The sequence below is a fragment of the Capsella rubella genome, unplaced genomic scaffold (genome assembly GCF_000375325.1).
Source record: "Capsella rubella cultivar Monte Gargano unplaced genomic scaffold, Caprub1_0 scaffold_5, whole genome shotgun sequence".
NCBI lineage: Eukaryota > Viridiplantae > Streptophyta > Magnoliopsida > Brassicales > Brassicaceae > Capsella > Capsella rubella.
This window is the reverse complement of record NW_006238919.1, coordinates 5,831,184-5,846,094: the sequence shown is the minus strand read 5'-3', so window position 1 is coordinate 5,846,094 and position 14,911 is coordinate 5,831,184. Positions and strand designations below refer to the sequence as shown.

The window sequence follows — 14,911 nt, the reverse complement described above, 5'->3', positions numbered from 1 at the left end:
ACCTAAAGATGACCTAACAGGAGACCAAAAAAAAGGCTTCAAAGTTGAAACCTTTAGGGTTTAAATTGAACCTTAAAACCTCTATGGATTGCGTTGCTTCAATGGATTGTCTTCCTGATGATCTTATTGCCGAAATCTTATCCTTGCTTCCCACGAAAGACGCTGTTTCAACCTCTGTTCTCTCCAAGAAGTGGAGGACTCTGTTTGCTCTGTGTCATAATCTTGACTTGGACAATTCCATCCTCGGGCAGCGAAACGATATTCGAAAAAGTTTCAGTGGTTTTGTAGACAGTTCATTAGCTATCCGAGGTGGTAGACAGATAAAGAAGTTCTCACTTAAATGTAATGAAAGCAATGTATTGTTACTATTTTATAAAGATGATCGCTGGATATGTAAGGCCCTCGAACACAGTGTCTCTGAGCTTCATCTACGCATAGTACCGACTTTTACAGGGATTATTGCTATTCCAGACATTCCAGACAAAGTCTTCACCAGCACAACACTAGTTAAGCTGTCATTAGAGACAGGATCTTTCAAAGAACTTCCTCCGGATACATCTCTCCCAGCACTAAAGGTTCTCCTCCTTGATTTAATTTGGTTTGATGGTTATCAATTATTGAATGAGTTTCTCGCCGCTTGTCCTGCACTTGAAGACTTAACCATACGTTGTGAAAGGTTTGATGGACATTCGTACATCATATCCAGCAAAAGCATTAAGAAACTCTCAGTTACCATTAAACCTAGTAGTCATTATGATGATAGTTGTAGCATTATTAAACTTGACACACCCAATGTTGTCGACCTCTACTACTCTGATTTTCCTCGGCAAGAAACTCTACACTTTTGTAATATAGATTCACTTGCCAAAGTTACATTGGACCTTCATTTATTAAAAGATCCCAATATGAAAAAGGACGCGGATATGACAAATCTTGTCAGTGGGATACGCAAAGTGAAGACCCTTCACTTGACTTCTTCTGCTGTTGAGGTTAGTTTCACTGTCTTGGTCTCTCTTTATCTCTTCTTTAAAATCTTGAAAACACATTTTTTGTTTGTGTTTCAGTTTCTTTTGGAATGCTGCAAAAGTGGACTACCTCTGTTCGAAAACCTCACTGAATTAGTATTTGCGAGTAAGAAAAAAGGTTGGAGAATGTTTCTGCCGCTTCTGCTAGAGCGTTCTCCAAATCTAAAATCCCTGGTTCTCTCGGTATATATAGCAAACCCTGAAACAAATCTTATTTATGCATATGAATGTGGCATTAAACTAAAGTAGCCTCTCCTCTTGTCTCTTGATGCTTTAGGATCTGCATTGTTACACACTTGGACGAAGAAAAGCGTTTATAGGGATTCAAATTCCCTCGAATAACCAAATAAAGAAGCTTAGGATCATGCAATATCATGGAAACGAGATGAATCACATTGGCCATTTCTTACTGAAAATGAAGTGTGTTGAAGTGGTCAAAGTCTACATTGCAGCTGAAGTGGATGACATCAAAAAGAAGCAACTCACGGATGATCTATCGAAGCTCTCCACAGCTTCATCCAAGGTTAAGATCCAAGTCATGTGATCATAATCATCCGTAAGTCTAACTATTATATATGTCTTCAATAATTAATTAGTATACAAAACAAACTCAGTCTCAGGCTTAGTGGATGTAACATTCTTAGTTATAGCTAGGTCTTTTTTCTTTGTCTTGATACATTATATGCATCCTTGATTTGAATATAATTTAAAAGAAACAAAGCGCTTCTTCTTGTGACCGGATGGAAGATAGCTTATTTCAAACACAAGACGGTCCAAAAATTGAATGAGCTGATTCACCATGCATGCGCTTGTTTCGTTCATGCATGCGCTTGGTAGTTCTCCATGCATGCGCTTGTTTCGTTTAATCCATAGAGTATGGACAGTAGCTTTAAACACAAGTTTGAAGATGAAGCTGGTTGTCATTTTGATAGTTGGTGTTGATAGAACTGATAACGCCAATGTATGTACACACAACCCATTTTTACATTTATCAATAATTAATTTTGAACAGCCAGCCACGTAATGAAAGCATATTTGGCGCTGCATGCTTGAACCATACACCCTTATACCAATCTTGATTCAGCTGGAGCGTGCGTAATTGATATCTTGTTTCTTTTGTATTGAACTTCTGTTCATACTTATCTCGCAGCCCTCTCCATAAAGATACATCCGCCTCTTCTGTGAGAGTAAGGCTAGCGATCTCATCCTCGATCTGGTCTAGTACAGCACTTCGGTGTCTTTGACGACGTCTATGACCGGCTTTCACTGAGAGTACTGAGGCCTGAGAAGGAATTCCCAAGTCTATGTGTCCTCTAGGTCCCGTACATTAATAATTGGTGTAAAGCGAGTCAAATAATGATTTCGAATGAGTTTACGAGTTAGTACTGCCCAAAGCCCCGAAGAGTAAAGACAACCAAAGAAAAAAATGGTCCATTGTCTCCAACTTTGCTGGGCAGAACTCAGAAGATGTATTTTTGCCCCTGTTTCACATGACCGTACGATCACCCGTTGTAATCCTGTTTTTTTGCAGCAAGCCAAAGCATAAACAGAGTACTTAGGTATATAATCCGAGAACCAAGTAGCAACAAAGACAAAATAAAATTAAAGCTCTAACTTCTTTTATTCTCCACAGAAACAATTAAAGCTGAATCTGTTTTATAATTCTAAATGTATAAAAAAAGAGACGCAACAACAGAATATTTGATCATTTACAGTCGCTGAAAACTTCAGCGTCAGTTAACAGTATTCGCAGTCGCGTTGGTCTCTATATATGTGTCGCTGGAGTTGTTTTTAGTGGCCATTGGTCGTGCGACAGTTAAAAGAACACGCCCGGTCCATAGCCTTATACCAAGTTACCGTTGGCTTTGCTTCTGGATTCTACAAGCACGTTTCCAAAGTTGAGAATCGAGGTTTGTACTTATTGGTCGACTGATAAAGCGATGTCCTTCTCGGAGTTGTGGCATCTTGATCTGATTTTGTCTATCTCTTCAGTTTCAATATTATTTAGTAGGACTCCTCTATGGTGACCTGACATGGAAGCTGAAAGAGATATATTATTGATCACATCATCGACCCAGTTGCGGGAGATCATGTGTGAACCTATGTTCTAATCAGAAATTTGTGTTATAATCAGGAAAAACACAACTAATATAATGTCTTAAAGATTAAGAATTCACAAACAAAAACACTATATCTTCTCTAACGTTGTCTTGTGTGACTTGATATCTGCAGACCATCACAAGAATTTGGGTCCTAAGAAAAAATGTTACACTCAGTATCATTGTCAAAATGGGACCTAAGAAGCTATCCTTTAATTGGAAAAACTTGTTCATATCTCAACTAGAAATTATGCAAAGCACCAAATCAAGAACTAGTAGAAGAATAGGAATATTGTGATTGAAAAAAAAATATTCAAGAACCCACGAAATTTCATTATACCTGAATAATAAGACAGGTGTCTAGTTGTCTAATAATATTAATACCTTTCGTTAATCTGAAGCTGTGATATGTTAACCGTATCCGAAGGATCACATAAACAATAAGACAGAGGAAAAAACGAAGAAGAAGCAATATTATACAGTCTCTTGACCCATATGAAAATTTAAACCTAACCAAATATACAAAGGACATGTAAAGCAAGTCCTTCAAGTTTTTTTTTATGTTTTTTTTTTTTTTTTAATGTTTTTTTCTCTGTTTTCCCCTAACCAAAACCCCTACGTACCGAGAGCAAAAAACGAGTTGACCAAAAACAAAAATAACTCAAAAACTGAACCATCAAGTGTGTGACGTGGTTAAAAAGTTTCGGTTCGGTTAAGTCTTTGTAAACCCTTTTTTCCAGTTTGGAGAGACAGCTTAAAAGGTGAACCTTAAGGGTTTTTAGGGTTTGAATTGAACCTTTAGGGTTTTTAGGGTTTAGCTTTGTCTTGAACGTAACTCTCTCTCTCTCTTTTTTAGGGGTCTGTCTCTATGGATTGCGTGGCTTCAATGGATTGTCTTCCTGATGAGCTTCTTGTCCAAATCTTATCCTTCCTTCCAACTAAAGAAGCTGTTTCAACCTCTGCTCTCTCCAAGAGGTGGAGGACTCTGTTTGCTCTCATTCATAAACTTGACTTTAAATCATTTAATGACGTTAAACGCTGCATCTGTGATGCCCTGGAACACGGTGTTTCCGAGCTTTATCTACTCACTGAACCTCTATTGTTTGTGTTTTCTACCCCATCCAAAGTCTTCACCAGCACAACACTAGTTAAGCTGTCACTGGGAGTTTTGGACTTCCTAATACTTCCTCCGGATATATCTCTCCCAGCGCTGAAGGTTCTCCTCTTTGATTCAATCTGGTTTTCGGGTTGTTACTCAATAAATAAGTTTCTCGCGGCTTGTCCTGCACTTGAAGACTTAACCATACGTTATACAAAATTTCAAGAAGATCCGTACATCATATCCAGCAAAAGCATTAAGAAACTCTCAGTTACCATTACTTCTAGTTCTTCTGATGATTGTTATAGCATTATTAAATTTGACACACCGAGTGTTGTCGACCTCTACTACTCTGATTTTCCTCGGCGTAAACTTCTATATTGTAATATAGATTCACTTGCCAAAGCTACATTGGACCTTCATTTCTTAGAGAATCGAAATGATGTGGATTTGACGAATCTCATCATTGGGATACGCAACGTCAAGACCCTTCACTTGACTTCTTCTGCTGTCGAGGTTAGTTTCAGTATATGGTATCTCTTTTATCTCTTCCTTACAATCTTGAAGAACATTCTTTCTTTGTGTATCAGGTGATTTCAGTATGTTGCAATGGTGGACTACCTTTATTCAAAAACCTCACTGAATTAGTATTTTCGTGTAAAACAAATGCTTGGAAAAGGTTTCTGCCGCTTCTGTTAGAGTGTTCTCCAAACCTAAAATCCATGGTTCTCTCGGTATGAAGCCAACCCTTAATCAAACAAATCTTACTTTATCTATATGACTGTGGGCATGAAATTAAAGTAGCCTCTCCTCTTGTGTGTTGATGCTTTAGGATCTGCATTGTTACACATTTGGACAAAGAAGACATATGTTTTTCGAGATTCAAATTCCCTCGAATAACCAAATAAAGATGCTGCGTATTATGCAATATCATGGAAGCGCAAACGAGCTGAAACACATTAGCGGTTTCTTACGGAAAATGAAGTGTCTTGAAGTGGTACAAATCTACATTGCAGGGGAAGTGGATCACCTCAAAAAGATGCAACTCACGGATGATCTATTGAAGCTTTCCACAGCTTCATCCAACGTCAAGATACAAGTCATGTGATCGTTACCATCCGTAAGTCTAGCTATTACATATGTTTTCAATAAATAATTAGTAAGGTTCTTTGTTTGGTGATTTATGATTTATGATTTATTATCGTCTAAGCTCAATATACAAGTCATGTGATCGTTACCATCCGTAAGTCTGGCTATTATATTTGTCTTCAATAATTAATTAGTAAGGTTCTTTGTTTTCAGTGATTTGTGATTTGGTTCAAATTTTAAAGAAGCTAAGGAATTTGTGGAGAATAAGTGTCCTTCGATCTTGAAAGCAGAAGTATCAAAAGAATAAGGAGAGAAGACACGAGTCTTCATTGTTTTAGTTTTTATTAATTTTTGTTCAACAATAATCGTGGACTTGAGATTTTTCAAAGCATGTATACAAAACAAAAACCCATTCACAAACTCAGTCTCAGGCTCAGTGGGTGTACCACTCTTAGTTATTGAAATCTTTTTTATATATATGCATCCTTGTTTTGAAAAAACATTAAAATAAACTAAGCTCTTGTTTTAAGTTCTCGATTCAAACTAAACTTGTAACCCAAGCAGGATGGAATATAGCTTATTTCAAACAGGCCATTTACTGTTGAACGTTGATGAGAGAATAACACACTAGTGGTTAGGAAATATTATATTAACTCTCATGAATATTACAATAATAGTTACATATGTTTATATAGGGAGGAGATGCTAAACCTAAATGATATAGTTCCCTAATATGCATAAATACATAAATGAGATAATTATGAGAAATATATTCAAAGATATTCTAACTTATTCTACACACTTCTATATTTACTGCCTCAAAGCAATGGTTGTGGGTTCTTATCCTATTTGAGACCAAATTTCAATAAGTCTTTCTTCACACTTCTAAACATTCTTCATCCATCTCTAACACTTGTAATCAATCAAATTCATTATATTATAACATATTATAACCCAAAATAACTTTATACAAGCCATTTACTGCCTCAAAGCATTGGTTGTGGGTTTTTATCTCATTTGGGACCAAACTTCAAAAAGTATTTCTTCACACTTCTAAACATTCTTCATCCATCTCTAGCACTTGTATTCAATAAAATTCATTGTATTAGAACATATTCTAACCCAAAATAATTTTATACAAGCCATTTACTGCATCAAAGCATTGGTTGTGGGTTCTTATCCCATTTGGTACCAAATTGAATGAGCTGATCATCTTGGTTGTTCTTCATGCCTGCGCTTGTTCTGTTCAATCCAGAGAGTGTGGAAAGTAGCTTGAAACACAAGTTTGAGGATGAAGCTGGTTGTCCCTTTTTGATAGTTGATGTTGATAGAACTGCTAAGACATGTGTAAAGCGAGTCGAATAATGACCAAAGAAAAGATGGTCTATTGTCTCCAACATTGCTGGGCAGAACCCACAAGATGTATTCACCCCTGTTCCACATAACCATACGATCATCCACCTAGTTGGAGGAGGTCATGTGTGAGCCTATCTATGTTCTGCTCTAACTTTTTCTTGTGACTTGATATCTGCTCACCATCATAAGAATTTGGGTCCTAACAAAAAACTGTACACTCAGTATCATTGTCAAAATGGCAGCTAAGAAGCTATACTTTAATTGGAAAACTTGTTCATATATATCTCAGCTAGAAATTATATGCAAAGCACCAAATCAAAACAAGTAGAGCAAACCCACAAAATGTCATTATACCTGAATAACAAGACAAGGTGTCTAGTTACCTAATAATGTACCTTTCGTAGATCTAAAGCTCTGATATATATTAACCGGATCCGGAGGATCACATAACTATATGACAGAGGCAAAAAAAAAAAAGAAAAGAAGAAGCAATGTTATACAGTTTCCACTCTTCTACAATATCTTAACCCATATTAAAATTTAAACCTAACCAAATATACATATATAGAAGCCAACACATATATAGAAAGTCTTTGTTTTTTGTTTTTTTTTGTTCCTAATGAAAAACCCTAACCGTATAAACAACCTAAGAGAGAAAGAGTTTACCAAAAACAAAATAACTCAAAATTGAACCACCAAGTTTTTGACGTGGATAAAAAAAGGGATCGTGTTAGTCTTTATAATGTTTTCAGTTTGGAGAGAAAGCTTAAAATGTGTACCATTAGGGTTTTTAGGGTTAAACTGTCATAAGAGACAGGATCTTTCGAAGGACTTCCTCCGGATACATCTCTCCCAGCACTTAAGGTTTGGAGTGGTAAATTATTAAATGAGTTTCTCGCGGCTTGCCCTGTACGTACTTGAAGACTTACCCATATTTTATAAAAAATTTCAAGGACATTCTTACATCATATCCAGCAAAAGCATTAAGAAACTCTCAGTTACCATTAACTCTAGTTCTTATGGTAATAGTTGACACATCGAGTGTTGTCGACCTCTACTACTCTGATTTTCCTCGGCGGAAATTTCTACATTGTAATATAGATTCACTTGCCAAAGCTATATTGGACCTTCATTTCTTAGAGAATCAATATGAAAAAATGATGTGGATTTGACAGATCTCATCAGTGGCATGTCCATCGGGCTGGCCCGGCTCGTCCCGGCCCAAAAATTATCCGAGCCTATATTTCAAAGCCTGGTCCGGCCCTAACAGGGCTTTTGGGGATTTTTTGGGCTTTATTTACGGATAAAAAAAATCCAACTTCTAAGTTCATAATAGTTTAAAAAATATATATTTAAAAGAATGCATCAAATTTTAAATAACTTATCAATATTCGTTAAACCTAACTTAATTTAAGAGAAAAACATGAAAACCATATACATTGTTTACACTTTAACCCAATAAAATATGGAACTAAAATACTTTAAAGTAGATGATAGAGTCAAAATTTAATATACTTCGATGATTTCAAAGTCAAGATACTTATATATATTTAGTTTTAACTTTGTTCAGTTTTAACATATATAAATAATAGAAAATGTCATAGATAAAGATTTTAAAAGTATTAAGTAAAACTAGTAAGTAAATATGAAAACTAATTCATTAATCAAACAAAATAATTTAAAAAATTGAAAATATACTTGTTTAAGGATTTTTCGGGCCGGTCCAAACCCAACCGGGTTAAGCCTAAAAACCCTTTTAGTCCGAATGGACTTAGCCCAAAAAGCCCAGTTTTTCCTGGACATATATATTTAAGCTCGAACCCGATATATTTTAGGGCTCGGCCGGGGTAGCCCACAGACTTTAGCCCTAATTAACATGTCTATACGCGACGTGAAGACCCTTCACTTGAATTCTTCTGCTGTCGAGGTTAGTTTTCAATGTATGGTATCTCTTTATACGGGAAAGAAAAATGTTTGATGTAAAAAGTTTAAATTGTAGTATGAAATTATAAATTATAAGGTCGTATCAACAATTGTTAAATTATAGAACCAACCAGATTAATTAGCCTTAATTAATAAAGTACAAGGCAAAATACAAAAACCCTACCACTCCATTTTCCTCTACCATTATAATAAAAATAAAAAACCTAACAGACTACCAAATTATAGCCCCAACACTAAGTTATGTCCATTTTGAGGGTGATCAACTATCGGATGTGTTTCTTCATGCTTGACCTTCACTTGAGGACTTATTTTGGTTTGGAAAAATAAAAATTCCCAAAAAATAACTCATTTAGCCTTAAATTTTTTATGATCACTATAAATTAGCCTTATACATATGATCACTAATAGTATTAAACTTAATAAAATAGAGAATACAGTAAAATTTATTAGCATTAAATTATATGATAAATGATTAATTAGACTTAAATTAATATGGTATGATTTCTACCAAAATGTGGTTAAGATTAAATAAATAAATAAAGTAAATGAAAATAAGAATTAAAAAAGCAAAATAAATAAATAAAAATCTAGCAAGACTCAATTTTCCTCTATCATATATATATATACAAAAACTAAAAACTAAAGCATGAACTTGATATATGAAACATGGAGAACTCTATTGGTGAACAAGTTGTGAATCCTGCTTCGTCAATAGATAGTCTTCCAGATGATCTTCTTGTCCAAATCTTGTCCTTCCTTCCGACAAAACAAGCTGCTTCAACCTCTGCTATCGCAAAGAGGTGGAGAACTCTTTATACTCTCGTGCATAATCTTCACTTTGACAATCTTGACTATTTTTACCCTGAAAATGATGAAGAGTACATGAACAACATTCAATATAGTTTCAAAGATTTTGTGGAAAATACATTGGCTCTGCAAGGAAACAACCATATAAAGAAGTTCTCACTAAAGTTATTTCTAACCTGTGACGTGCATATTGTTAACCGCTGGATATGTAATGTCCTCGAACACGGTGTTTCTGAGCTTTATCTAGATATTAAAGCTATGGGGTGGCAACGTCGTCTCTCATCCAAAGTCTTTACCAGCACCACACTGGTTAAGCTATCATTGGGAAGAGGCATATACATCCCATGTGTTCCTTCAGATGCATGTCTCCCAGCACTAAAGGTGCTCCTTCTTGATTCAGTCGGTTTTAAGGAAATATATGATGTGTTACTTCCTGCTTGCCCTGCACTTGAGGACTTTACAATACATCAAAAATATCGTCATGAATGTCAAGACATCTTATATAAAACCATTCAAACAATTAAGAAACTCTCTACTACTAACTGTAGTTATAATATTTATCGTTCTTGCACTATTTCACATAACAAACCAGATGTTGTCGACCACTACTTCTATGGAGATGATCGGCATAGATCCCCAAAAAATAATTTGAATTCACTTGCCAAAGCTACAATGAGCCTTCATTGCCATGTCTTGTGGCCAGGTTATATAAATTCAATTTATCTCATTAGTGGGATACACAACGTCAAGACCCTTCACTTGACTTCTTCTGCTGTTGAGGTCAGTTTCAGTTTATGGTCTCTCATCATCTTTATGGTTAGAAAAACAAGGTAACATTCATTTTGTTTGTGTGTGTGTTTTAATTAGGTGATTTTGTTATACTACAAAGATGAATTACCGGTGTTTAACAACCTCGTTGAGTTAGCATTTTCGAGTAAGAAACGAGGTTGGAAAATGCTTCTGCCACTTCTCCTAGAGCTATCTCCAAACCTAAAAACTCTGATTCTCTCGGTATGAAACCAAAAAAAAACCCTAAACAACTCTTATTCTATGATTGTGGCATGAAAATAAAGTACTAGACTCTATCCTCTTGATGTTTCAGGATCTATATCGTTTTACATTTGGACGACGACACCGGTTTGTAGGGCTTCACATTCCTCCAAATAACCAAATAAAGATGTTGCATATTATACAATATCAAGGAAGTGAAACCGAGCTGAAACACATTAGCCATTTCTTACTGCATATGGAGTGTCTTGAAGTTGTGAAAGTTTGCGTTGCAGCTGAAATTGATGACCTCAAAAAGATGCAACTTACAGAAAATATGTTGAAGCTTCCAACAGTTTCATCCAAGCTCAAGATACAAGTCATATGATCATCATCATCATAAGTTACTCTATGTTTTGAAAACTAAATAAATTTTAAAAAAACTGATTTATGATTTACCATGGTGTGAATTGTTGAAGGTTGATGAGAGAAGAACACACTAGTGATTAGGAAATATTATATTGACTCTCATAAAGATTACAATAATAGTTACATAGGTTTATATAGGGAGAAGAATGCAAAACCTAAATGATATAGTTTCCTAATATACATAAATACATAAATGAGATAATTATGAGAAATATTTTCAAAGATATTCTAACTTATTCTACACATTTCTATATGAATTAGTCGAGCATATTGAGTAATTAACCAAACCATAATCAAAACGAATTGAAAATATACCTAAATAGATCTTAGAGTTGAGAGCCGAAAGAAGTAGAAAAAGCTAGGCTTAGGGAAATTCTCAAAAAAATCATGAAAATAGATAATTTAATTAATCATAATTCAGATTAAGTGCGTTTCTTGAACTCAAATCTTAAAGGTAAAATTAACCAACATTCTCTGTGAAAATTATATAAGTCTCAAAACTAGAATTCCAATTGTTTTTGCAAATCTTAAAAGATTAAACTAGCATTAATGTCAAATTTGATATGTTCACAACATCCTGAATCGTACATGTTCCTACAATGACTTAAAAGGACTCTAAAAGTACCCAAAAGACTATAAAATCAAGATTTATATATATATCATGGTGAAAAGCCGTAAAAAGCATGATATATCAATCATAAGAGAGAATAAAAAAATATTAGTTACCATGTCACCAACTGAGTTTGTTAGAGACGAGAATGACTAGTAGCTCAGAGTATGCCTTGGTTCTTCCCCTTCGAAAAAGGTTATGTAGACTACATCTACATGATAAGGATCAGGCTCTAAGGTACTTGGCCAGTGATCTTCGTGACTTTTCTGAAGTCAATTTATACAAATGTAAGGTTTAAAGCTGGATTGGTTTTGGATAACATACTTGATGAAGGTAACACAAGAAAGCATTGTGCTCCGGGGTGTGACTGGAGCAACAGCTTCATATATAACTTAGAGCAGAAATATATACAAAGACCTAAGTAATCAGCAGTTAAAGAGATGTAGTAATTTTGGAAGCCACGTACATCTCTTGGTCTATGACCATCTGTTTCATGTAGATCAACTCAAGCCTCAAAAGTTCTTTCTTCATTTTGTACACCACATAAAAGTGAAGGAGATTCATAAAGACACAAAATATTTTCACCATACTGGAAAGAACGAAATATACAAGTTCTAACTTATGTGGACGAAAAGTTTATAGAGTCTGGAACGAGTAACGTATTGCGCAAGTTAGCAGCCATTTATGAATCTTGGGGTGATCAATAATGCATGTTGTCTAATTTAGGAAATTAAAACTTTTCTTCAGACCTAACACAAAATTTGTTTACTTGGGCGAGTGTTTCTACCTTTCTTCTTCTAGAGCGTTCTCTGTGGAGAAAAGATCCCACATCGGAATATGTGAGGGGACTTCAGTAATATATAAGGGATTAGGGCCAATCCACTCATTGCCAATTGGTTATGAGTTGTAAGCCCATAACAAACTCTAATTTAACATGGTATCAGAGCCCGAACACACGCTGACCCATTAATTAATCCGGCCTGGAAAGAGGTCCGATCACCCCATTAATTGATGGCCCAAAAGAAGGCCAATTCCATTGAGATAACTAGAAAAGCATTATCTCGAGGGGGCGTGATGAATTCTGTCGAGATTAATGGCTAAAAGAATCATTATCTCGAGGGGGTGTGGAGAAAAGATCCCACACCGGAAGGTGTGAGGGGACTTCAGTAATATATAAGGGATTAGGACCAATCCACTCATTGCCAATTGGTTTTAAGTTGCAAGCCCATAACAAACTCTAATTTAACATTCTCCATTGAAAGGGTAATCTTCTTCTAGACCTAACGTTCTCTATTGAATGAGTAATCTTCTAATAATGCAATGTGCGGTTGAATTGAAAGATATATGAATGTGAATAGATTAGACAACACACGTTAATTCATTTGGTCCCAATATATTATATTTATTCAAAATCAGAACCAAAAAGTTTGTTGAAATTAAATAAAGAGACACCAAATCTTCAAGATAGCTAACCGCAGAGATCTATTTTTATTTTTTTGTTAACATTACATCTATTCACAAGATCGATCAGTTTATAACAATTTTACATTTATAGCCAAAAATATAACCAGCACAACTATAACACGTGAACTGTATAAAGAATATTAAGTAAGACGCAAGGTGGTCCATGCAACGTGTACATAGTCTATAGAGCCTTTATGTGATATGAAGTGAGATCAAATAATATTTGTGGTTGCAAACTCTAAACCAACTAGTATTTAAGGGAGCCTTGTTTCATCGATATTTTCATCACATACAAGCTTAATTACTCTCTACATACATTTTGCGAGGAAACAACTAATTAATCAATCAAAAGATGGAAGGCAAAACTTTGATTCTAAGTGTGCTCGTGATGAGTTTGTTCATGGCACAAATTCAAGTTGACGCCAAAAGCTGCTGCCCGAACAGAACTGCTAGAAATGTCTATAACGTTTGCCGCTTAGGACCAGCTCCCAGCCCGGCAGTATGTGCAAGACTTAGTGGCTGCAAAATCATTAATGGGTCGACATGTCCTAACGGATATACAAATGACATTCTTGAAACCACAGGTATGTAAATTGATTCATATTATGCTTTTTTAGGAATGATATTTGTTACAAGATGCATCAAAAATTCAGTTTTTTATAGGTGATGCTGTCAATGAATACTGCAAGTTGGGATGTGTATCTTCTGTGTGTGGTGCTCTGACCACTCTCGAGAACTCTGGTAAAGAAAACTCTTAAACTTCATTAGTACTATCATCAATTTTGTTTTATATATATTAATCGACAAAAGAATAAAGCGTTAAAATCTTGTTTTGATGGCTAGATGCAAGTGAAATCGTGAATGAAGCGGTAGACAAATGTGCAAAAGCATGTTCTACCGTGTGTACCAAAAGCTCGATGAATGCAGTTGAAACTGCCTAGAAAACCATGAAAATATACTACGTACGTCTAAGTGAAGGGTGTGACCATCTTTCATGTTTTTAATAATTGTCATGTATGTGACAAAAATGTTAAAACTCTCGTGGTCGTTTGTGTATGTGCGAAGAAGGTTGTTCGATCTATAGATTGTAATATGCCTTCTACTTCTTAGTTTTTTAAATAATGAATTGTTTGTGTTCGTATTAATCTTCTGTCCTCATCCTTTTCATATGAGCTCTTTCTATTATAAGGAGTTCTTGTTTTTACGTGTATATAATCTATAGCCTAAATTATATATCTTACAGCTAACCTAAAAATTAATCAAAGTCACACTCTAAAATAGTATTCTTCACCCTAACAGAAACTTATAAAATTCCATTTGATATATATTATTTTGAGCAATTAAATTTCACAACTTTTGTTTGTTTTGCTTTATTTTAAATATAAGTATGTATTATAAATATAATTATGGACTGGATATACATACAATGAACGTATAACTAACTATCATTTTTTAGAGAAGTATACAAGAGGATCTCCCATGCACATTGTAAAGATAATCATTTTATTAATTATGAAGATGATCATTGTTTGTCTTTGAATATTATATATTACAAGAAAACATGTCGATATCCTACGAAAATTCCTACAAAATAAATGGTAGGAAGATTTTCCTACGAAAAACTTCGGCTTCTACTGGTAACCATTAGAGGAACAAAAGGAAAAAGAACAAAAAGAACAATACGGAACGGAATAAACAACTTTTGAGGAATGAAAGGAAAACATGCAGAGAAGAACAAAATAATAAATGGTAACCAAACAATAACACTATCTTTTATAATATATTTGATTAAATAAATCAACTTTAATAATAATACTAGATATAATTTATATATAATGAATTTGACACTAATTTTAAAATATATTTTTGAATGAATTTAAATATTTAATGTTAAAAATTAATAATTTATATTAACCTATTATAGATTAAAGTAATTTTTTATTTGTTATTTATGATATAAACATCTCTTAAATATGTTTTACTATCCATACAAATTTTAAAC

At 34.5% G+C, this 14,911-nt stretch overlaps 4 protein-coding genes across 5 annotated transcripts; all 4 read left to right on the top strand.

Moving 5' to 3' along the window:
* Positions 1-83: 83 nt before the first annotated feature.
* Positions 84-1,569, top strand: LOC17885246 (putative F-box protein At3g44060). Of its 2 annotated transcripts, XM_023783460.1 has the most exons (4): positions 84-603; positions 781-989; positions 1,065-1,208; positions 1,303-1,569. In XM_023783460.1, the coding sequence occupies exons 1-4, from the start codon at positions 84-86 to the stop codon at positions 1,567-1,569; spliced, it is 1,140 nt and encodes a 379-aa protein (XP_023639228.1). The 2 variants fall into 2 exon arrangements, with proteins under 2 accessions (XP_023639228.1, XP_023639227.1); XM_023783459.1 differs by having other exon boundaries at positions 102-989.
* Positions 1,570-4,010: 2,441 nt separating this feature from the next.
* Positions 4,011-5,331, top strand: LOC17885287 (putative F-box protein At3g44060). The gene is made up of 3 exons (XM_006293187.2): positions 4,011-4,739; positions 4,814-4,957; positions 5,056-5,331. Exons 1-3 carry the CDS (start codon positions 4,011-4,013, stop codon positions 5,329-5,331), a joined length of 1,149 nt encoding a protein of 382 aa, XP_006293249.2.
* Positions 5,332-9,278: 3,947 nt separating this feature from the next.
* Positions 9,279-10,977, top strand: LOC17884815 (putative F-box protein At3g44060). Its single transcript, XM_006292261.2, has 3 exons — positions 9,279-10,199; positions 10,287-10,430; positions 10,522-10,977. The coding sequence occupies exons 1-3, from the start codon at positions 9,279-9,281 to the stop codon at positions 10,792-10,794; spliced, it is 1,338 nt and encodes a 445-aa protein (XP_006292323.1). The 3' UTR covers positions 10,795-10,977.
* Positions 10,978-13,196: 2,219 nt separating this feature from the next.
* Positions 13,197-14,051, top strand: LOC17886700 (probable thionin-2.4). The gene is made up of 3 exons (XM_006291969.2): positions 13,197-13,493; positions 13,573-13,650; positions 13,753-14,051. Exons 1-3 carry the CDS (start codon positions 13,262-13,264, stop codon positions 13,848-13,850), a joined length of 408 nt encoding a protein of 135 aa, XP_006292031.1. The 5' UTR covers positions 13,197-13,261; the 3' UTR covers positions 13,851-14,051.
* Positions 14,052-14,911: the final 860 nt, after the last annotated feature.